The sequence below is a fragment of the Giraffa tippelskirchi genome, chromosome 5 (genome assembly GCF_054371585.1).
Source record: "Giraffa tippelskirchi isolate mGirTip1 chromosome 5, T2T-mGirTip1v1.2.pri, whole genome shotgun sequence".
Classification (NCBI taxonomy): Eukaryota; Metazoa; Chordata; class Mammalia; order Artiodactyla; family Giraffidae; genus Giraffa; species Giraffa tippelskirchi.
Genome location: NC_137279.1, coordinates 15,859,837 through 15,874,336, shown reverse-complemented (window position 1 = coordinate 15,874,336; position 14,500 = coordinate 15,859,837). Strand labels below are relative to the sequence as shown.

Genomic DNA, 14,500 nt, shown 5'->3' with positions numbered 1-14,500 from the left:
TCTCCGGAAGCCGCCAAGCGCCTCCAGTCGGCCACTCAGCAGCCGCACAGGCGCCGCACGGCTAACTGATCCCAAGAGGGAGCGCTACAGAGAGGCGGAAATCACCCGGAGGGACCGGCGCCGCTGAAATCTCGCGAGAGACCCCCCCACCACTTCCTTCCTCTGCCGTCCCTCTTTCCCCCGCCCCCATCCCTTCTCCCTTTCCCTCCCCCCTTCCCGGGTCGGAGTGTCCCTGCGCCCCAAGGGCCGGAGCAGCAGCGAGAGCAGCTTTCCCCGCTCCCTCCCCCCTCGCCTCACTCACCCCCACCACCCCCCCCCCGCCGAGCGAGGAGGAGCCGGAGGAGAGGAAGATGGCGGCGGCCGCCAGCACCCGTGGGGCCGCGGGGCCGCTCCGAGGAGCCTGAGAGACGCGCGGAGGCTTCGCGGGAAGACGCGGCGGCGGAGGATGAGCCTGCAGAGCGCGCAGTATCTCCGGTGAGTGTGGCGGCCGGCCCAGTACGGAGCAGGGGAGCGGGCCGAAGGTTGGGGGCATGGAGCAACAGACACAGAGGTGGTTACGTCCGGGGTGGCGGGGGAGTTGCTGTGTCCTCTCTTTTCCCGGTTGGGAGGCGGGGGCTGCGAGAGGCTCGGCGGGAGGGGGCGGAGCGGGCACACACTTGGGTGCCTACCCCCCCCTCCGCGGGCCGGGCTGAGTTCCCGCGGAGCTGGCTGGTCTCGGTGCGGGGAAGGAGGTTAGGGAAGCGTGAGAATGTGTGTGTGTGTGCGCGCCCGGGGTCGCGGGCTCGCTGGCGAGTCGGGGCGGAGAGGCGCCCGGGGAGGCGGCGGCGACCCCGAATGGAGGTGGGTGTGGAGGAGTCTGATCCCGGCGGCTGGGAAACGTGGTGTGGTTGTGGGATTGGCTGGAGCGATGCCTGGGGAGAAGGCCAGGTGGAAGTCTGCACACCTGGGGTGTGTGGGGAGGCCGGGGAGGGAGGCCTAGAGGAGGGAGAGGCCGCCGGAAACTGGAGTTTGGTCATCGTTCTGGGGTTGGAAATACTGAGAAATAATGTCATCTGTAGTTAGTTGGTGGGGTGGGGATAGGGGGCATAAAGAAGGGAATGGATGAGGAAGTGAGGAAAGAGGGAGGTACTATGGCCGGGGTTGGATTCCCCAGAAGAAACTGGGTTAGAATCCGTCGGAAGATACCATTCGGAGAGTCGTGTAGATCCATTAAGAGTGGTGTAAAGAACTTGTATGTCGAGGTAGAGTGACGCATGGGTGCAGAGTGTGAGAGAGTGTGATGTGTATCAGGGGAGGGTTAAGGGGGCGATTTATACACACTGGAGAAGGAATATGCAGATTGGAACCAAGTACATGGTGGTGAGAGCGTATTGCACCAGCTATTGTGCAGCTTGGAAGGTTCCATGGAAGCAGAATAAGAGCTTGAAGGTAGAGATAGACGGGGGTCAAGATCCTGATGGCACAGGAAAATAAGATTGTTAAGAGCCCAAGACTAAGTGGGGAGTTGCCACTGCTTAGAAAAGGGGAAGGAAGACTCAGAAACAGGTCTTTTTGTCTTTTAGTAGCAAAACTAAGAATGGCAAGCTTATGGTAAAATGATTTTAAAAGTGGTTTCATACCTTGTGGAGGAGGGAATTGGATGGGGTAGCAGTCTGAAATGAGCAGAAAAGGCATTTTAGCCATTTAGTGAAGTGAAAGTATTGGTGTGTGAGTGGATCCCTGCAAGAAAAGATTTGTAGTTAAGTGCTACATGAGGGTAGCTGTTCTGCTTTTGAAAGTAGTAATCGTTTTATTAAGCAGAGTGTGTAGAGGAGAGAAGGATGAGATCTTTCAAGTATGGTGGGATGCCTGAGTTTAACTGACAGCATGTATGCCCAATGACTGCATGGTAGGTAGGTGGAATTATAGGGGTATTTCAAGGCCCTTTTTCTCCTTTATTATCCCTTTGTTGCTTGTAACATATCAGATAAGCTTAGTAAATACAACCACGGTGAAGATGTATGATAGATGCTGTAGAGGAGAGATACGGAAACTGTCAGGACAGTCCTTAATTTTAAGGACTTTGCGGGTTAGTATATATTAGGCAAGTAAACTATGGTAAGGATCATAAAAGATACCAAGTGTCATGAGTCCAAAGGCAGATTACGCCAGCAATTGGGGTGAATCAGGAAAAGCTTCCTTTGTTTATTTCCTCATGCATACACATGATTCATCAGTCATTTTGGTGATCACCTATATGGGAGGCATTGTACTAACTGTTAAGAGTATAAAGGTAAGACTCCACCCTCCTCTTACAGAGTTTGCAGTTTGCTAGGCTTCAAGGAGAGAACAGCACTTAAATTGGACCTTAAGGATAAACAGTATTCTGAGAAGTGTGGATTGCGAAGGAGGAATCCATATGAAGGAAACTGAGCAGAGATATATAGAAAGGAGGATTGGGCTCTGGGGGAAGTATTCAGTCCAGTTAAACACAAGTATAAGGTGAGCAGCTGGAAAAACTTAACAGTTTCATAGATTGTTTGACCCTTTGTTTTTACAGGTGAAGAGAGCATAGCCCCCAAAAGTTAAAATTATTGAGGATCATATAGTTGGTTTGTGGAAGCTAAAATTCAGATATAGGTCTTCTGACTCCAGACCAGCTATGCTGTGAGCAGCATGTCTGAATTCACCCATTCTTTCCATGGATATGTCTTGAGAGGTTGCTGTATTCTAGGCATTGAGGATTCAGTGCTGAATGATTAACAGTGAACATGGGAAAGTATTTTCTGATGGAAGGATGCAACAAATAAACATAGGAACAGATAAATATGGTTACCAGGTGGTGATAAGTACTAGCAAGAAAAATAAAGTAAGACCGGGAGGTGCTGTTTTATATAGACAGGGTGGTCAGGGAAAGTCTATTTGATTAGGTGCCTATAGAGAAAAATCTTTAATACTTTGACCTGTAGTGTATTGTTAAAATGAGTTGACAATGGAGAATCTGAGACGGTTTGTTTAGAAGGGAAATCACATGTTCATAGCTTTGCATTAGGGAGGTGCATCTGTGTGGTGGGCAGTTAAGGACCAGAAATAAGGTGGTTATCAGTGAGACTAGAAAGGTATGATGAGAAGCAGATCGGGAGAGCGGTGGTATTTTTTTTAAATGATGGTGAATGATGCTTGAAAAGCCCAGTTTTTTTAAATATTTATTTGTTTGGCTGCACTTGGTCTGTGTTGTGAGCTTGTTCCCTGACCAGCTCCAACCCAGGCTCCCTGACCAGCTCCAACCCAGGCTCCCTGACCAGCGCTCCAACCCAGGCTCCCTGACCAGCGCTCCAACCCAGGCTCCCTGACCAGCGCTCCAACCCAGGCTCCCTGACCAGCGCTCCAACCCAGGCTCCCTGACCAGCGCTCCAACCCAGGCTCCCTGACCAGCGCTCCAACCCAGGCTCCCTGACCAGCGCTCCAACCCAGGCTCCCTGACCAGCGCTCCAACCCAGGCTCCCTGACCAGCGCTCCAACCCAGGCTCCCTGACCAGCGCTCCAACCCAGGCTCCCTGACCAGCGCTCCAACCCAGGCTCCCTGCAGTGGGAGCTTGGAGTCTCAGCTGCTGGACCACCGAGGGAGTCCTGTGGTGGTATTTTGAATGGGAGGATCAGTTGGCTTTGAGAGGCTTCTATGTTAATGTATCTTGTGTTTTTAAAGTTAGCATGGTAAGGAAGACTTATCCTTGGGTCGTGGGATCAATAGTAGACACCTGGCAATGAATTTAGGTTTTTAAAGAAGGGAGAAAAGAAGAAGAGTGAAATAGCCTACGTTTAAATAGCCTAAATTTCCCAGCTAAAGTTGAACAGGCAAAGCTGAATAGGCGTAGGACCTGGAATCACATCAAGATTCCTGAAAGCCAGTCTTTTCTCAGTCTTGCTCGTATCTTTAGTAAATAAAAGCAAATCTTAGGGCTAATAGTTGACAGAGATGGGAAGAGGTGATAGAATAAGACTTGCACCAGCCAGAATTTCCCTGTCTCTTCTTTAGATACTCACTCCATTTGAAGTGTGCTATGTAACTAGTGGTTACCAGTGGGGATGGAGTGGGATGCAGTATAGGGGTCGGAAGAGTGGGAGGTATGAACTATTGGGTGTAAGAGAGGCTCAAGGATGTATTGCACAACACAGGGAATATAGCCAGTATTTTGTAATTACTGTAAATGGGCAGTAACCTTTAAACATTGTATTAAAAATTAAAAATAAAATGTGCTATGAGAGTCTAGAGAATGTCTTCAGGGAAGCATTATATTCACTTTCTTTCCTTTGATGAATATGGAACCATTGGTTTTTATAGACAACTTGGGGAGAATGCTGAGTGAGTGTGGTTGTGGGTATAGCAGTTATTCTTTGTGACTTTCGTTTTCGGAAGAGTGTTGTTGGCTACCTTTGTCATTGGTGTAAGACCATGACTGGACAGTCTTTAGACTGTACAGCTACAGCTCTTCCTCATGTAGATGAAAATTAGTTTTGTCTCAGCTGAGTTAATTTGTCAGAGTAAATGAGCTGGGGTGTCTGGTGTTGAAATGGTGGAGTGGTGGCAAATCAGGGAATAAGGTGGGAGTTGCGAAAAGTGAGAAGTGAGGATATGAGGTAAGAAGCCTCAGTAAGACAAAGAGAGGGAAGTCAGCATCACGGGGACTGAATTAGTCTTGAGTTGTAGAAATAGTGTGCAGAAGAAAGGAAAGATAGCCTACCCTCTGTATGGGTGATGTTCTGGGCAAGAAAGAATGATGACTCTTTTTTGTTAAAAGGGGAAGGGAGTGTCACTTTTTAAAATAGACCAATTAGAGTCCTATCCAAGTGATTAAGTTGAGAATAAAGACTTTGCCATCTTTGTGAATAAAAGAAAAAGGTGTATTGAATATAGTTCATTTGAGAAGGGTAGGGGAGGGTGGGAATAGGCCATGGAGGAGACAGTAGGTGAGGTATAATATCATGCTTTAAAAGAATAACGTTTGAAAGGCTAGAAATACGGAAATTAACATGTCAAGGTTGGAAAAATGGAGCTGGGTAAGTATTGAAGTACCAGATAGGGAGGACATCATTGAAGTTGTTTTGGAAGATGAGAACATAGAATAATCGTAGCCATAGGGAATATCAGACAGGTCAAATCTGGTTGTAAAAGGTGGCCACTTGGTGCTTCTGAATGACACCTGCTGTGGTTGTGGGAGGCAACTGTTCATACTCCCCTCCGTCTTCCCTCCAATAGTCTCCTTTTGTTTTTTTTGTCTTTAATTTCTTTTTATGCTGAAGGTTTTCTAGTGGGATCCACCTGAAGTTGATCCCTGGTGTTAGACCACTTCAGAGGAAAGGACTACAACTTACCTGTTTTGTAGAAATTTTCTGCATAGTACTTCTGTGGGTGGAGAGGTGCATTCCAGTAGCATATTCTTTGTCAGAAACTTGGTTACCAGAAGGCGAGATACACAGCAGCCACAAGGTTTTTTTCTGAGATAGCAGAAAAATGGTTGTCATTTAAATACTAATTAAAACATCCAGTATGTTGTAAGATCGACTTTGTCACTTTAAATCTTGAGACAGAGGGAGATAAAGGGAGGGGATGAGACTGGATAAAGTAGCAAGCAGAGTCTTTTTCTAGCCTGGAGAGGAGAACTAGGTCATGGGATCGTTTGGGGGAAATATGAATACTAATAGAATGGGCTCCAGATTCTGGAAGAATCTGGTAATGCAGGACTGGATAGTCACTGTCACTGGAAGGTTTAAGAAGTCCTCTAGCATGTACTGATGCTAATTCATATGGTCAAGAAGTCTTCCCCTTACCCATTCACCCACCTCCCCACTCCCATGCTGAGGATTTAAAGTAGCATTGGTCCCAGAAATAACAGGCAAATGTGGCTGATTTACCAAACGTGGTAAAATTGTTCGAAAAAAATTACCTTCTCTTGCGGCTTATAAGTCTTATTTTTTGTCGCAGTAGTATTAATAGCATTTTACCTACTTGGATATTAACTGGCTAAATTATTTTAGCAGTTAATTTTTGCTTCACTTGTGGTTTCAGTTGGACTCAAAGTGTATACTTCCTGTTCCATCCTGTGTTTCATTGTTTTCTAACAGCTGCTCTGTTTTACCTTCATGGTCGATGAAGCACTTGCTGAGTTTTTGTTTTGTATTTTAAGATATGTTATATTAAGATCTAGACCCTCCAGTGTAGCAAGTTTGTCATAAGGCAATTTGGGGATGGATGAGAGTTCAGACTTAATAGGGCTGTTTCGTTGTGTGGTGGAGAAATACCATTTGCAGCCTGCAACTACATCTCTAACCCTGGCTAGTCTTTCAGGTTTTTGTTACTGGTGGTATGAATAAGTACCTGAAAGTTTAGGTGGGTTTGTTTAACTGATTGATCTTTTTCAGAGAATAGACTATAAAGCTGATGTCTTCTGGATAGTGGATTGTTCATCTATATGTGGGTATTTTGGCAGATGGTTATCACATATTGCCATTTAAATTTTGTATTTGAATTGTTGTAAATAGACTTGTCAATGGCCTGAGAAGTTACAACTTAGAAGGACTTAATCAACAGTTACAGAAAAATACCGTGGTGGCGTTTTTGCCAACATGTCACACGGTAAGGGAGAACTTGTAACCAACTCCTTTCTTGTTAACAGGTAAGCGGAGCTGCTTAGGCAGGTTGTTTTCACCTTCCCTAAGACCCAGTTTTTATGTGTAGGTGACTATGTTAAGAAAAGGTTACGATTCTCTGGTAGACTAGGTAACAGTTTTGCTCAGGGTTTGTGCTGTAGATAATTCCTTGTTGTGGGGAGCAATTCTGTGCATCATGGGATGTTTAACAGCATCCTTGGCCTCTCCCCACTAGATGCCAGTATCATTCAACCCCATTCGTGACAACCAAAAATGTTTCAGCACATTGCCAAAAGTTCCCTGTGGGTGCAGATTCACTTAGGTTTATTTTTTCCCACCTCCTTCAAACCGCAGGTTACAAATAAGGCTAAGGCTTCTCTTAGCAGTTTGCTTTTAGGTAGTAATAGGCTACTTACCATGTTTAGATTTTACCTGTATAAACCTGTACAAGTTTTAAATGTATTTGTAAATAAATTGTGTTTTATTTTACTGGCAATTACTGAATACTAATGTGCAGATCACAATTATAGGGGCTTTGCCTATTGGAAATTTAAAGATACTAGAGAAAGGTTATTAGTGAGTGAATTGGTAGGTGCTATGATAAACACGTACTATACAAGTTTAAGGGAAAGAAACTTGATTTGAATAGAGTTAGGATGAGGAAGATATCTTCAGGTGAGATTTGGTCTGGGTTTTTAAATATGGATGGGACTTTTAAAAGTAGATACTGGTTAAATTGACATTTCAGGCAAGAAGAACATCTCATGTCTCCTTTATTCCAAATACATTTAAAAAAAAATTTATTAACTCATTCAATTCTAGCCAGGCCTTTTGAAGTTTTCTGTTATGGACAGAAAATTAAACATATGTGAAGTGTTAGTTCTGAAGACTTGGTGGCTGGTAGAGGTCTTGGAAAGGGAAAAGCAATTTGGCAGTGGGGTCCTACAGAATCCCTTTCTTGACTCTGTTCTTGATTACGTAGTACTACCTCTAGAACCTTATTTCAGATGTGCTGTGTTCCTGCTTTTAATCTTTTTAATCACTGCCTTTACTAGTTTTCTCTTTTGTGGACCAAACTCACCTTTCTCTTAAAAGTTCTTGCCTGTTCCCATTTTCCCTTTAAGCTCTGTCTGTCCTTGCTTTTCTTTAATCTAACAATTTCAAGTTTGCCCTATACTATGTTTTTCCTTTTATTTACCATTATATTTACCTTAATCCCTTGTAATCCAGCTATTTTTCCTTAGCACTTTGTTGAATTTGACCCTTCCAAAGGTGCCAGAGACCTAATGGCCAAATTCATCCATTGGTTGTTTTTCTCTCTCACACACTCAGACTTTTTGCTTTCCTTATCCTCAGTCTTTCTGTGTTCTTCGTATCCATCCATCCATCCCATCAGTAAACATTCAGTTTGGACCAAGATATATCCCAGATCTCTGGAGGATGAAATGAGAATATACTCCTAAGTAGTTTTACCAAGCCCCACAGGGGCTTCCCAGATAACACTAGTGGTAAAGAACCCATCTGCTGATGTAGGAGACGCAAGAGACATGGGTTCAATCCCTGGGTCGAGAAGGACACCTGGAGGAGGGCATGGCAGCCCACTGCAGTATTCTTGCCAGGAGAATCTCATGGATTCAGGAGCCTGGTGGGCTACAGTGTACAGGGTTGCAAAGAGTCCGACACTACTGAAGCAACTTGGCACACACACGTACCAGGCCCACAAGTAAGTACATAATTACCACATGAAAGTGAAAGAGGAGAGTGAAAAAGTTGGCTTAAAGCTCAACATTGAGAAAACAAAGATCATGGCATCCGGTCCCATGGCATCCGGTCCCATCACTTCATGGCAGATAGATGGGGAAACAGTGGCTGACTTTATTTTTCTGGGCTCCAGAATCACTGCAGATGGTGACTGCAGCCATGAAATTAAAAGACATTTACTCCTTGGAAGGAAAGTTATGACCAACCTGGATAGCGTATTAAAAAGCAGAGACATTACTTTGCCAACGAAGGTCCATCTAGTCAAGGCTATGGTTTTTCCAGTGGTCATGTATGGATGTGAGAGTTGGACTATAAAGAAAGCTGAGCACTGAAGAATTGATGCTTTTGAACTGTGGTGTTGGAGAAGACTCTTGAGAGTCCCTTGGACTGCAAGGAGATCCAACCAGTCCATCCTAAAGGAGATCAGTCCTGGGTGTTCATTGGAAGGACTGATGTTGAAGCTGAAACTCCAATACTTTGGCCACCTCATGTGAAGAGCTAACTCATTGGAAAAGACCCTGATGCTGGGAAAGATTGAGGGCAGGAGGAGAAGGGGATGACAGGATGAGATGGCTGGATGGCATCACCGACTCGATGGACATGGGTTTGGGTGGACTCAGGGAGTTAGAGATGGACAGGGAGGCCTGGCGTGCTGCAGTTCATGGGGTCGCAAAGAGTTGGACATGACTGAGTGACTGAACTGAACTGAACTCATAGCTACTATGATGTACACTCAGGGGCCTTACGGGAACTTGGTGAGCTCTGTTGATTTTAGTGCTGAGATTATGATTACCCTACCTCTTATTTTACTTTCCTGGTCCACTTCATCCCACTTGTGACAAAACGAAAGGCATAGCCCTACTCCTGTGTTATCTTTCAGTGTTCTTTTTCCCCTCAGAAATCGCAGTACTTTTGCGTCTTCCATCATCCCTTGGAGTTATAAAGGTCAAGTGAGTTGACGTGTAAAGTGCTTGGGATAGTTCTGGCATACAGTAAGCATATAAGTTTTAGCTATGTATGATGCCTGAGAATTAGCCCCCGGTGCTGACTAATCTGATAATTTTTCACTGCTGCCTTCTGGACATTCCTAATTTTAGAAGTCTTTCTGTCGTAACAGACTGAACACTCTTAAAGGTAAACTCTAAATCCTTACTCTTCTCTTCCCCCCACCCCCCGTGTTTTCTCATTTTTCTCCATTCATGCTGCTACTCCCCGTCTTCCCATTCAGGTTTAAAACCTGGCAGTCATCTTTGAGTTCTCCCAGTTTTCTTCACCCTCTTCCACACATAAACCACTTTGGAAAATGTTGCCTTCCTGTTGTCTCTTTATTTTTTCATTTCCAGCACTGTCAGTTTACATGCATACTCTTGAAACAGTCTTCATTTGATACCTAGGCCTGCAGTTCTCGCAAGTAGCAAGAAAGCACTGACTGGATTTTTAAGCACTGCCCACGACTTTCTCTGTTTTTGAACTAACAGCATCGCTGGGTGTTGATTTCCTTGTCTTTAAACTGGACGCTGATCTCATAAAATTGTGGTCACTGTTTTTAAAAAGCAGATTTATGTACGTTTACTAAATTATGGTTCTCCTTCATGCCCTACCACCTGTCCCCTTGCCAGTTAATCTTTTGCGTTGCTTCTGTGTTATTATTCCTGAAAAGCATTTGTATGTGGCTTTCCCTCACTGCAGCTCCTAGTTCAGCATTCTTGGCCTTCCATAAAGTGACCCTCATCTACCTCTGCCACATGGTATCTCCTTACTTTTTGAAAAGAATCAGCCACCCTAAGCCAGAGTAATTGACTCATTGTCTTCTAAACATCTTTTATCCACTCCTACTTTAATCTGTCTTCCAAAGCCATTTCACTTGTAGGAGGTACTGTCCTCCACTCTGAAGTTTCACCTTCTCTGTGAAAATTTCTTGTCCACTCTGATGATTTCTGCAGTCACTGACTTTTTGTATCATTTCATGTCTTTCAGTCATCTGGTACATATAATTTCTTAAATTTGTAACGACTTTTTTTTCTAATATAAGTGAATTATCTCTGCGGTTAGACATAGTTAGATAGGTATCATGTCTCAGCAGTTTTTGAATGCACAATGTACGTAATGGGTTTTTTGCTTCTGTTTCATTTTTGCAAAACATTTATGGAATACTTATGAATGCCAGTGCTAGACTCTAAAAATGTAAAAGCAAATGAACTGAATTTGGTCTTGAGGCTAGTGGTCTCCTGGGGGAGGATGTGGCACAGGTATTTCAATATACAGTTGGTCCTCTGTACCTGTGGGTTCCCCATTGGCAGATACAGCCAACTGTGGATGGAAAATATTGGCGGGGGGGGGGGGGAGTTTCAGAAAGTTCAGAAAGCAAAAAGTGAATTTGCCAAGCACAGGCAACTGTGTACATAGTATTTACATTGTATTAATAGCTATTTACATAGCATTTGGGCTTCCCTGGTGGCTCAGTGGTAAAGAATCCGCTTGCCAAGCAGGAGACGCAGCTTCAGTCCCTGGGTCGGAAAGATCCCTTGTAGAAGGAAATGGCAACCCACTCCAGTATTCTTGGCTGGCAAATCCCATGGACAGAGGAGCCTGGTGGGCTACAGTTCATGGGGTCACAGAGAGTCAGACATGATTTAGTGACTAGGCAACATAGCATTTATGTTGGATTAGGTATTCTAAGTAATCTCAAGACTTGAAATATACAAGAGGATGAGGATGATGTGAAAAGCTGTATGCAAGCACTATACCATTTTATTAATATATAAGTGACTTGAGCATCTGGGGATCATTCCGCTCTGATACCGAGGGGTATTTGCATGTGGTAAATACCAAGGTAAATGTTTTCAAGGGATGCCTGAGTATGCTGAAAGTGAAAGTGAAGTCGCTCAGTCGTGTCCGACTCCTTGCGACCCCATGGACCATAGCCTACCAGATTCCTCTGTCTGTGGGATTTTCCAGGCAAGAATACTGGAGTTGGTTGCCATGCTGAGAGAGGTGGAACTTTTACTACCTGGGAGTTCAGAGAAAGCTTCTGGAGTTGAGCCCTTGAGCTCAGTCTTAAAGGTTGAGTAGGGTTAGGCAGGTGGAGAAAGAATGGTCGAGTGCAGCAGGCAGAGGAACAGAATGAGTAGAGGCTTGGGAACAGTGTGTTGGAGGAACTCTAACTCTCATTCTGCGTTTCCTTTGGGAGTTTGACGTTCTCTTTCAACAAACTTGGTCATTAGTCTTGCAGGAGTAATTTATATTTAGGTGGCTGGTGTTTGTTGTACATGTTTCTGCCAGAATATGAAGACAAAAGAGAAATTTTTGTTATGCTTCTAGTACTTCCTTTGATACACATAAAGATTTAAATTTCCTTTCCATATTTTTGAAAGTAGTCTCATCTTAGGCAAAAATTAGTTACGTAGAACATCATTAAATTATTATGTAGGGGAAAGTTTTAGTGAATACATGTAATTCTGAAAATAACTTTGGGTGGATAGGACTTACATTATAGACTCCTCACCTGTTGAGATCAGACATGGAATCGAAGTGAAGGAGAGGGAAAGAGTTCTGTAGCATTGGCGGGCGGGTGGGTAGAGATTGGAATATTAAGTAAAGTACCTTTGGATTTAACTTTTTCAAGTCTGTCTTTAGAAAAATAAGGTAGACCCTTTTTGATGATTAACATTTTGTTCTCACTCTTCTTGATGGCGTTTTCCCTTCTGTAGTGTCTGTCTTAAGTGAGGAGCATCATTCTAAAATCCATTGTATTTAAAGAATTGCTGTATTGATGTGTTAATATTCTCAGTCTGTTTCCAAAAACTCCATGGATTCACTGACTGCTCTGAGTCCTTTTTCCATCTCTTCTCTTCCCAAAGGCCTAGTATTTCAGTGCTTAGTTGGAATACAGTATATTAAATGTGTTTTGTTAACACTGCCTCTTAATTATTTAGTTTTTCATCAGGCAACATTTAACCAGATTTTCTTTGAGATACTTTGTGATGATGAGATGTAAGGTAATCAGCAAAGTGCAACTGGAAGATGATATTCTGAGAAAAAGTGAGTTAGAGGTATGCTTCAAAGGAAAAGTGAGTTAGAGGTATGCTTACTTGAAGACTTATTTGTTGTTGGTGGAAAAAGATAAAAAAGCGTAGTGTTAAGAGAACCACCATAGGATGAATTTGGATATAAAACGTTTCTTAGGGCATCTGTAAAGTTTTATACTTCCACACACATACACAGTTTGAGTTCTTGTATTGCAGGCACACAGTCACCCTACCATGCAGGGTTGTGTAGCCTTTCAGTTTATTTGTATATTAACCTTCACATACTTGTATATACATATGTACGTATATAGTTTTAACAACAGGGATTGGGCTAAATCATATAGTTTTATAATTTTTTTCACTGAACATTGTATCAAAGATGTGTTCATAATTATATGTCTATAACATCATTGGAAACCTCAGCATGCTGAAAATTACAGGAGTACCATAATTTTCTAAGCTGATTTCCTAACAGTGAAAGTGTATGTTGCTTCCAGTACTATATTATTATTAAAAAAAGACTGTAATGAGCATCCTGGTACACACATACTCTTGTGTATGCTTACTTGAATGACAGGGTATGCATGTTTTAACATATTTTAAGTTTGGTAGGCAGAATAATGAGCCTCCCAAAAGACATCAACATCCTGATCCCCCACACCTGTAGAATATATCATGTTATGGGGGGCAGGCGAGATTGAGATAGCTAATCAGCTAATTTTAAAATAAGATTATCATGGATTAGTTGGTGGGCCCAGTGTAATCACAAGAACCCTTTAACTGTGGAAGAAGGATGCAGAAGAGTCAGAACCAGAGAGAGAGTGCATCCTGTTGGAATAAAGCAGGTCACACACCAAAGAATGCAGGTAGTCTCAAGAACCAGGAAGAAGCACAAACTCAGGTTCTTCCCTAGAACCTCCAAAAAGCCGCATAGCCGTGGTTATACCTTGATTTTGCTTTACTGAGACTCACTTAGGCTTCTAACTTTTGGATGTTATATAAGAGAATAAAATTTGTGTCGTTTTAAGCCACTAATTTTGTGGTAATCCGTTACAGCAACAGTAGGGAAATAATACAAGTTAGATAGTGCCAAAAAGTATCAGAAAGGTTTGTATCATTTGTGTGTGTGTGCTCAGTCATGCCCAACTCTTTGCAGCCCCATGGACTGTAGCCCACTAGGCTTCTCTGTCCATGGCAAGAATTCTCCAGGCAAGAATACTGGAGCAGATTACCATTTCCTTCTCCAGGGGATCTTCCGGACCCAGGGATCGAACCATAGTCTCTTGCACCGCCTGCTTTGGTGGTAGGTGGGTCCTTTACCACTGTGCCACCTGGGAAACAGTACAGTTTATTCTGGCCCGAGGTAACTTTTTCTGTATGTGATCACTAGTATTGAAGATTTCATGTATTGATATTTGACCTTTTTTTGAGGCAGATTCTTTGATGTCTTTATACATAGAAAGGGCTTCCCTGGTGGCTCAGACAGTAAAGAATCTGCTTGCAGTGTAGGAGACCTGGGTTCGGTCCCTGGGTGGGGAAGATCCCCTGGAGGAGGGCATGGCAGTCCACTCCAGTATTCTTGCCTGGAAAATCCCCATGGACAAAGGAGCCTGGCGGGCTACAGTCCATGGGGTGGCAAAGAATCAGACACCACGGAGTGACTAAGCACATACATAGGCAAGCCTATCCGGTACTCTAGCATTTCCCAGAGTGTGTTCTGCTGAATGTGTCAAATTCATGTGTGTTAGGATTCTCAGTATTTCCAAGGCAAAATAAATTAAAAATACAGAATTAAACTGGATTCTTCATTTAGGACTTCTCATAGATTATAATATGCTAATGTGTATTATGAACCTCCAAGAGGGAGATAGAGATTGGTGTTTCCAAAGCTACGTCATGTCTCATAGGACTGACGTTTTCTTGGAACACTTATTTAAAATGCAGCACTCCTTTTCCTGTTTTTTGATCTCTTATTTCTCTTTAATATAGTAACTTTCACATATGCCCATATTATACCTTATTCTTCAGAATTCTTCTACTTTTAAAGTCCTACATTTGACCATTTCACTTGGACCACATCCTGA

At 43.4% G+C, this 14,500-nt stretch overlaps 2 protein-coding genes across 66 annotated transcripts in view; one reads left to right on the top strand and one right to left on the bottom strand.

Moving 5' to 3' along the window:
• NMNAT2 (nicotinamide nucleotide adenylyltransferase 2) overlaps window positions 1–567 on the bottom strand; it is a 208,432-nt gene extending 207,865 nt beyond the window's left edge. For 10 of the 16 annotated variants that reach the window (XM_081492515.1, XM_081492519.1, XM_081492508.1 and 7 more), the window contains exon 1: window positions 302–567. The gene's annotated coding sequence lies outside the window, so the exon portion shown is untranslated. The remainder of the gene's footprint in view (window positions 1–301) is intronic. The other 6 variants (XM_081492523.1, XM_081492516.1, XM_081492520.1 and 3 more) reach the window with 2 other exon arrangements.
• SMG7 (SMG7 nonsense mediated mRNA decay factor) overlaps window positions 327–14,500 on the top strand; it is a 79,763-nt gene continuing 65,589 nt past the window's right edge. For 38 of the 50 annotated variants that reach the window (XM_081492468.1, XM_081492455.1, XM_081492446.1 and 35 more), the window contains exon 1: window positions 327–474. Coding sequence is in view for 12 of the 50 variants with exons in the window: in XM_081492465.1 (XP_081348591.1) it covers window positions 446–474 (29 nt within the window). In the remaining 38 variants the exon portion in view is untranslated. Of the gene's footprint in view, window positions 496–575; window positions 841–2,297; window positions 2,482–14,500 lie in introns of those variants that run through there. The other 12 variants (XM_081492469.1, XM_081492464.1, XM_081492467.1 and 9 more) reach the window with 4 other exon arrangements.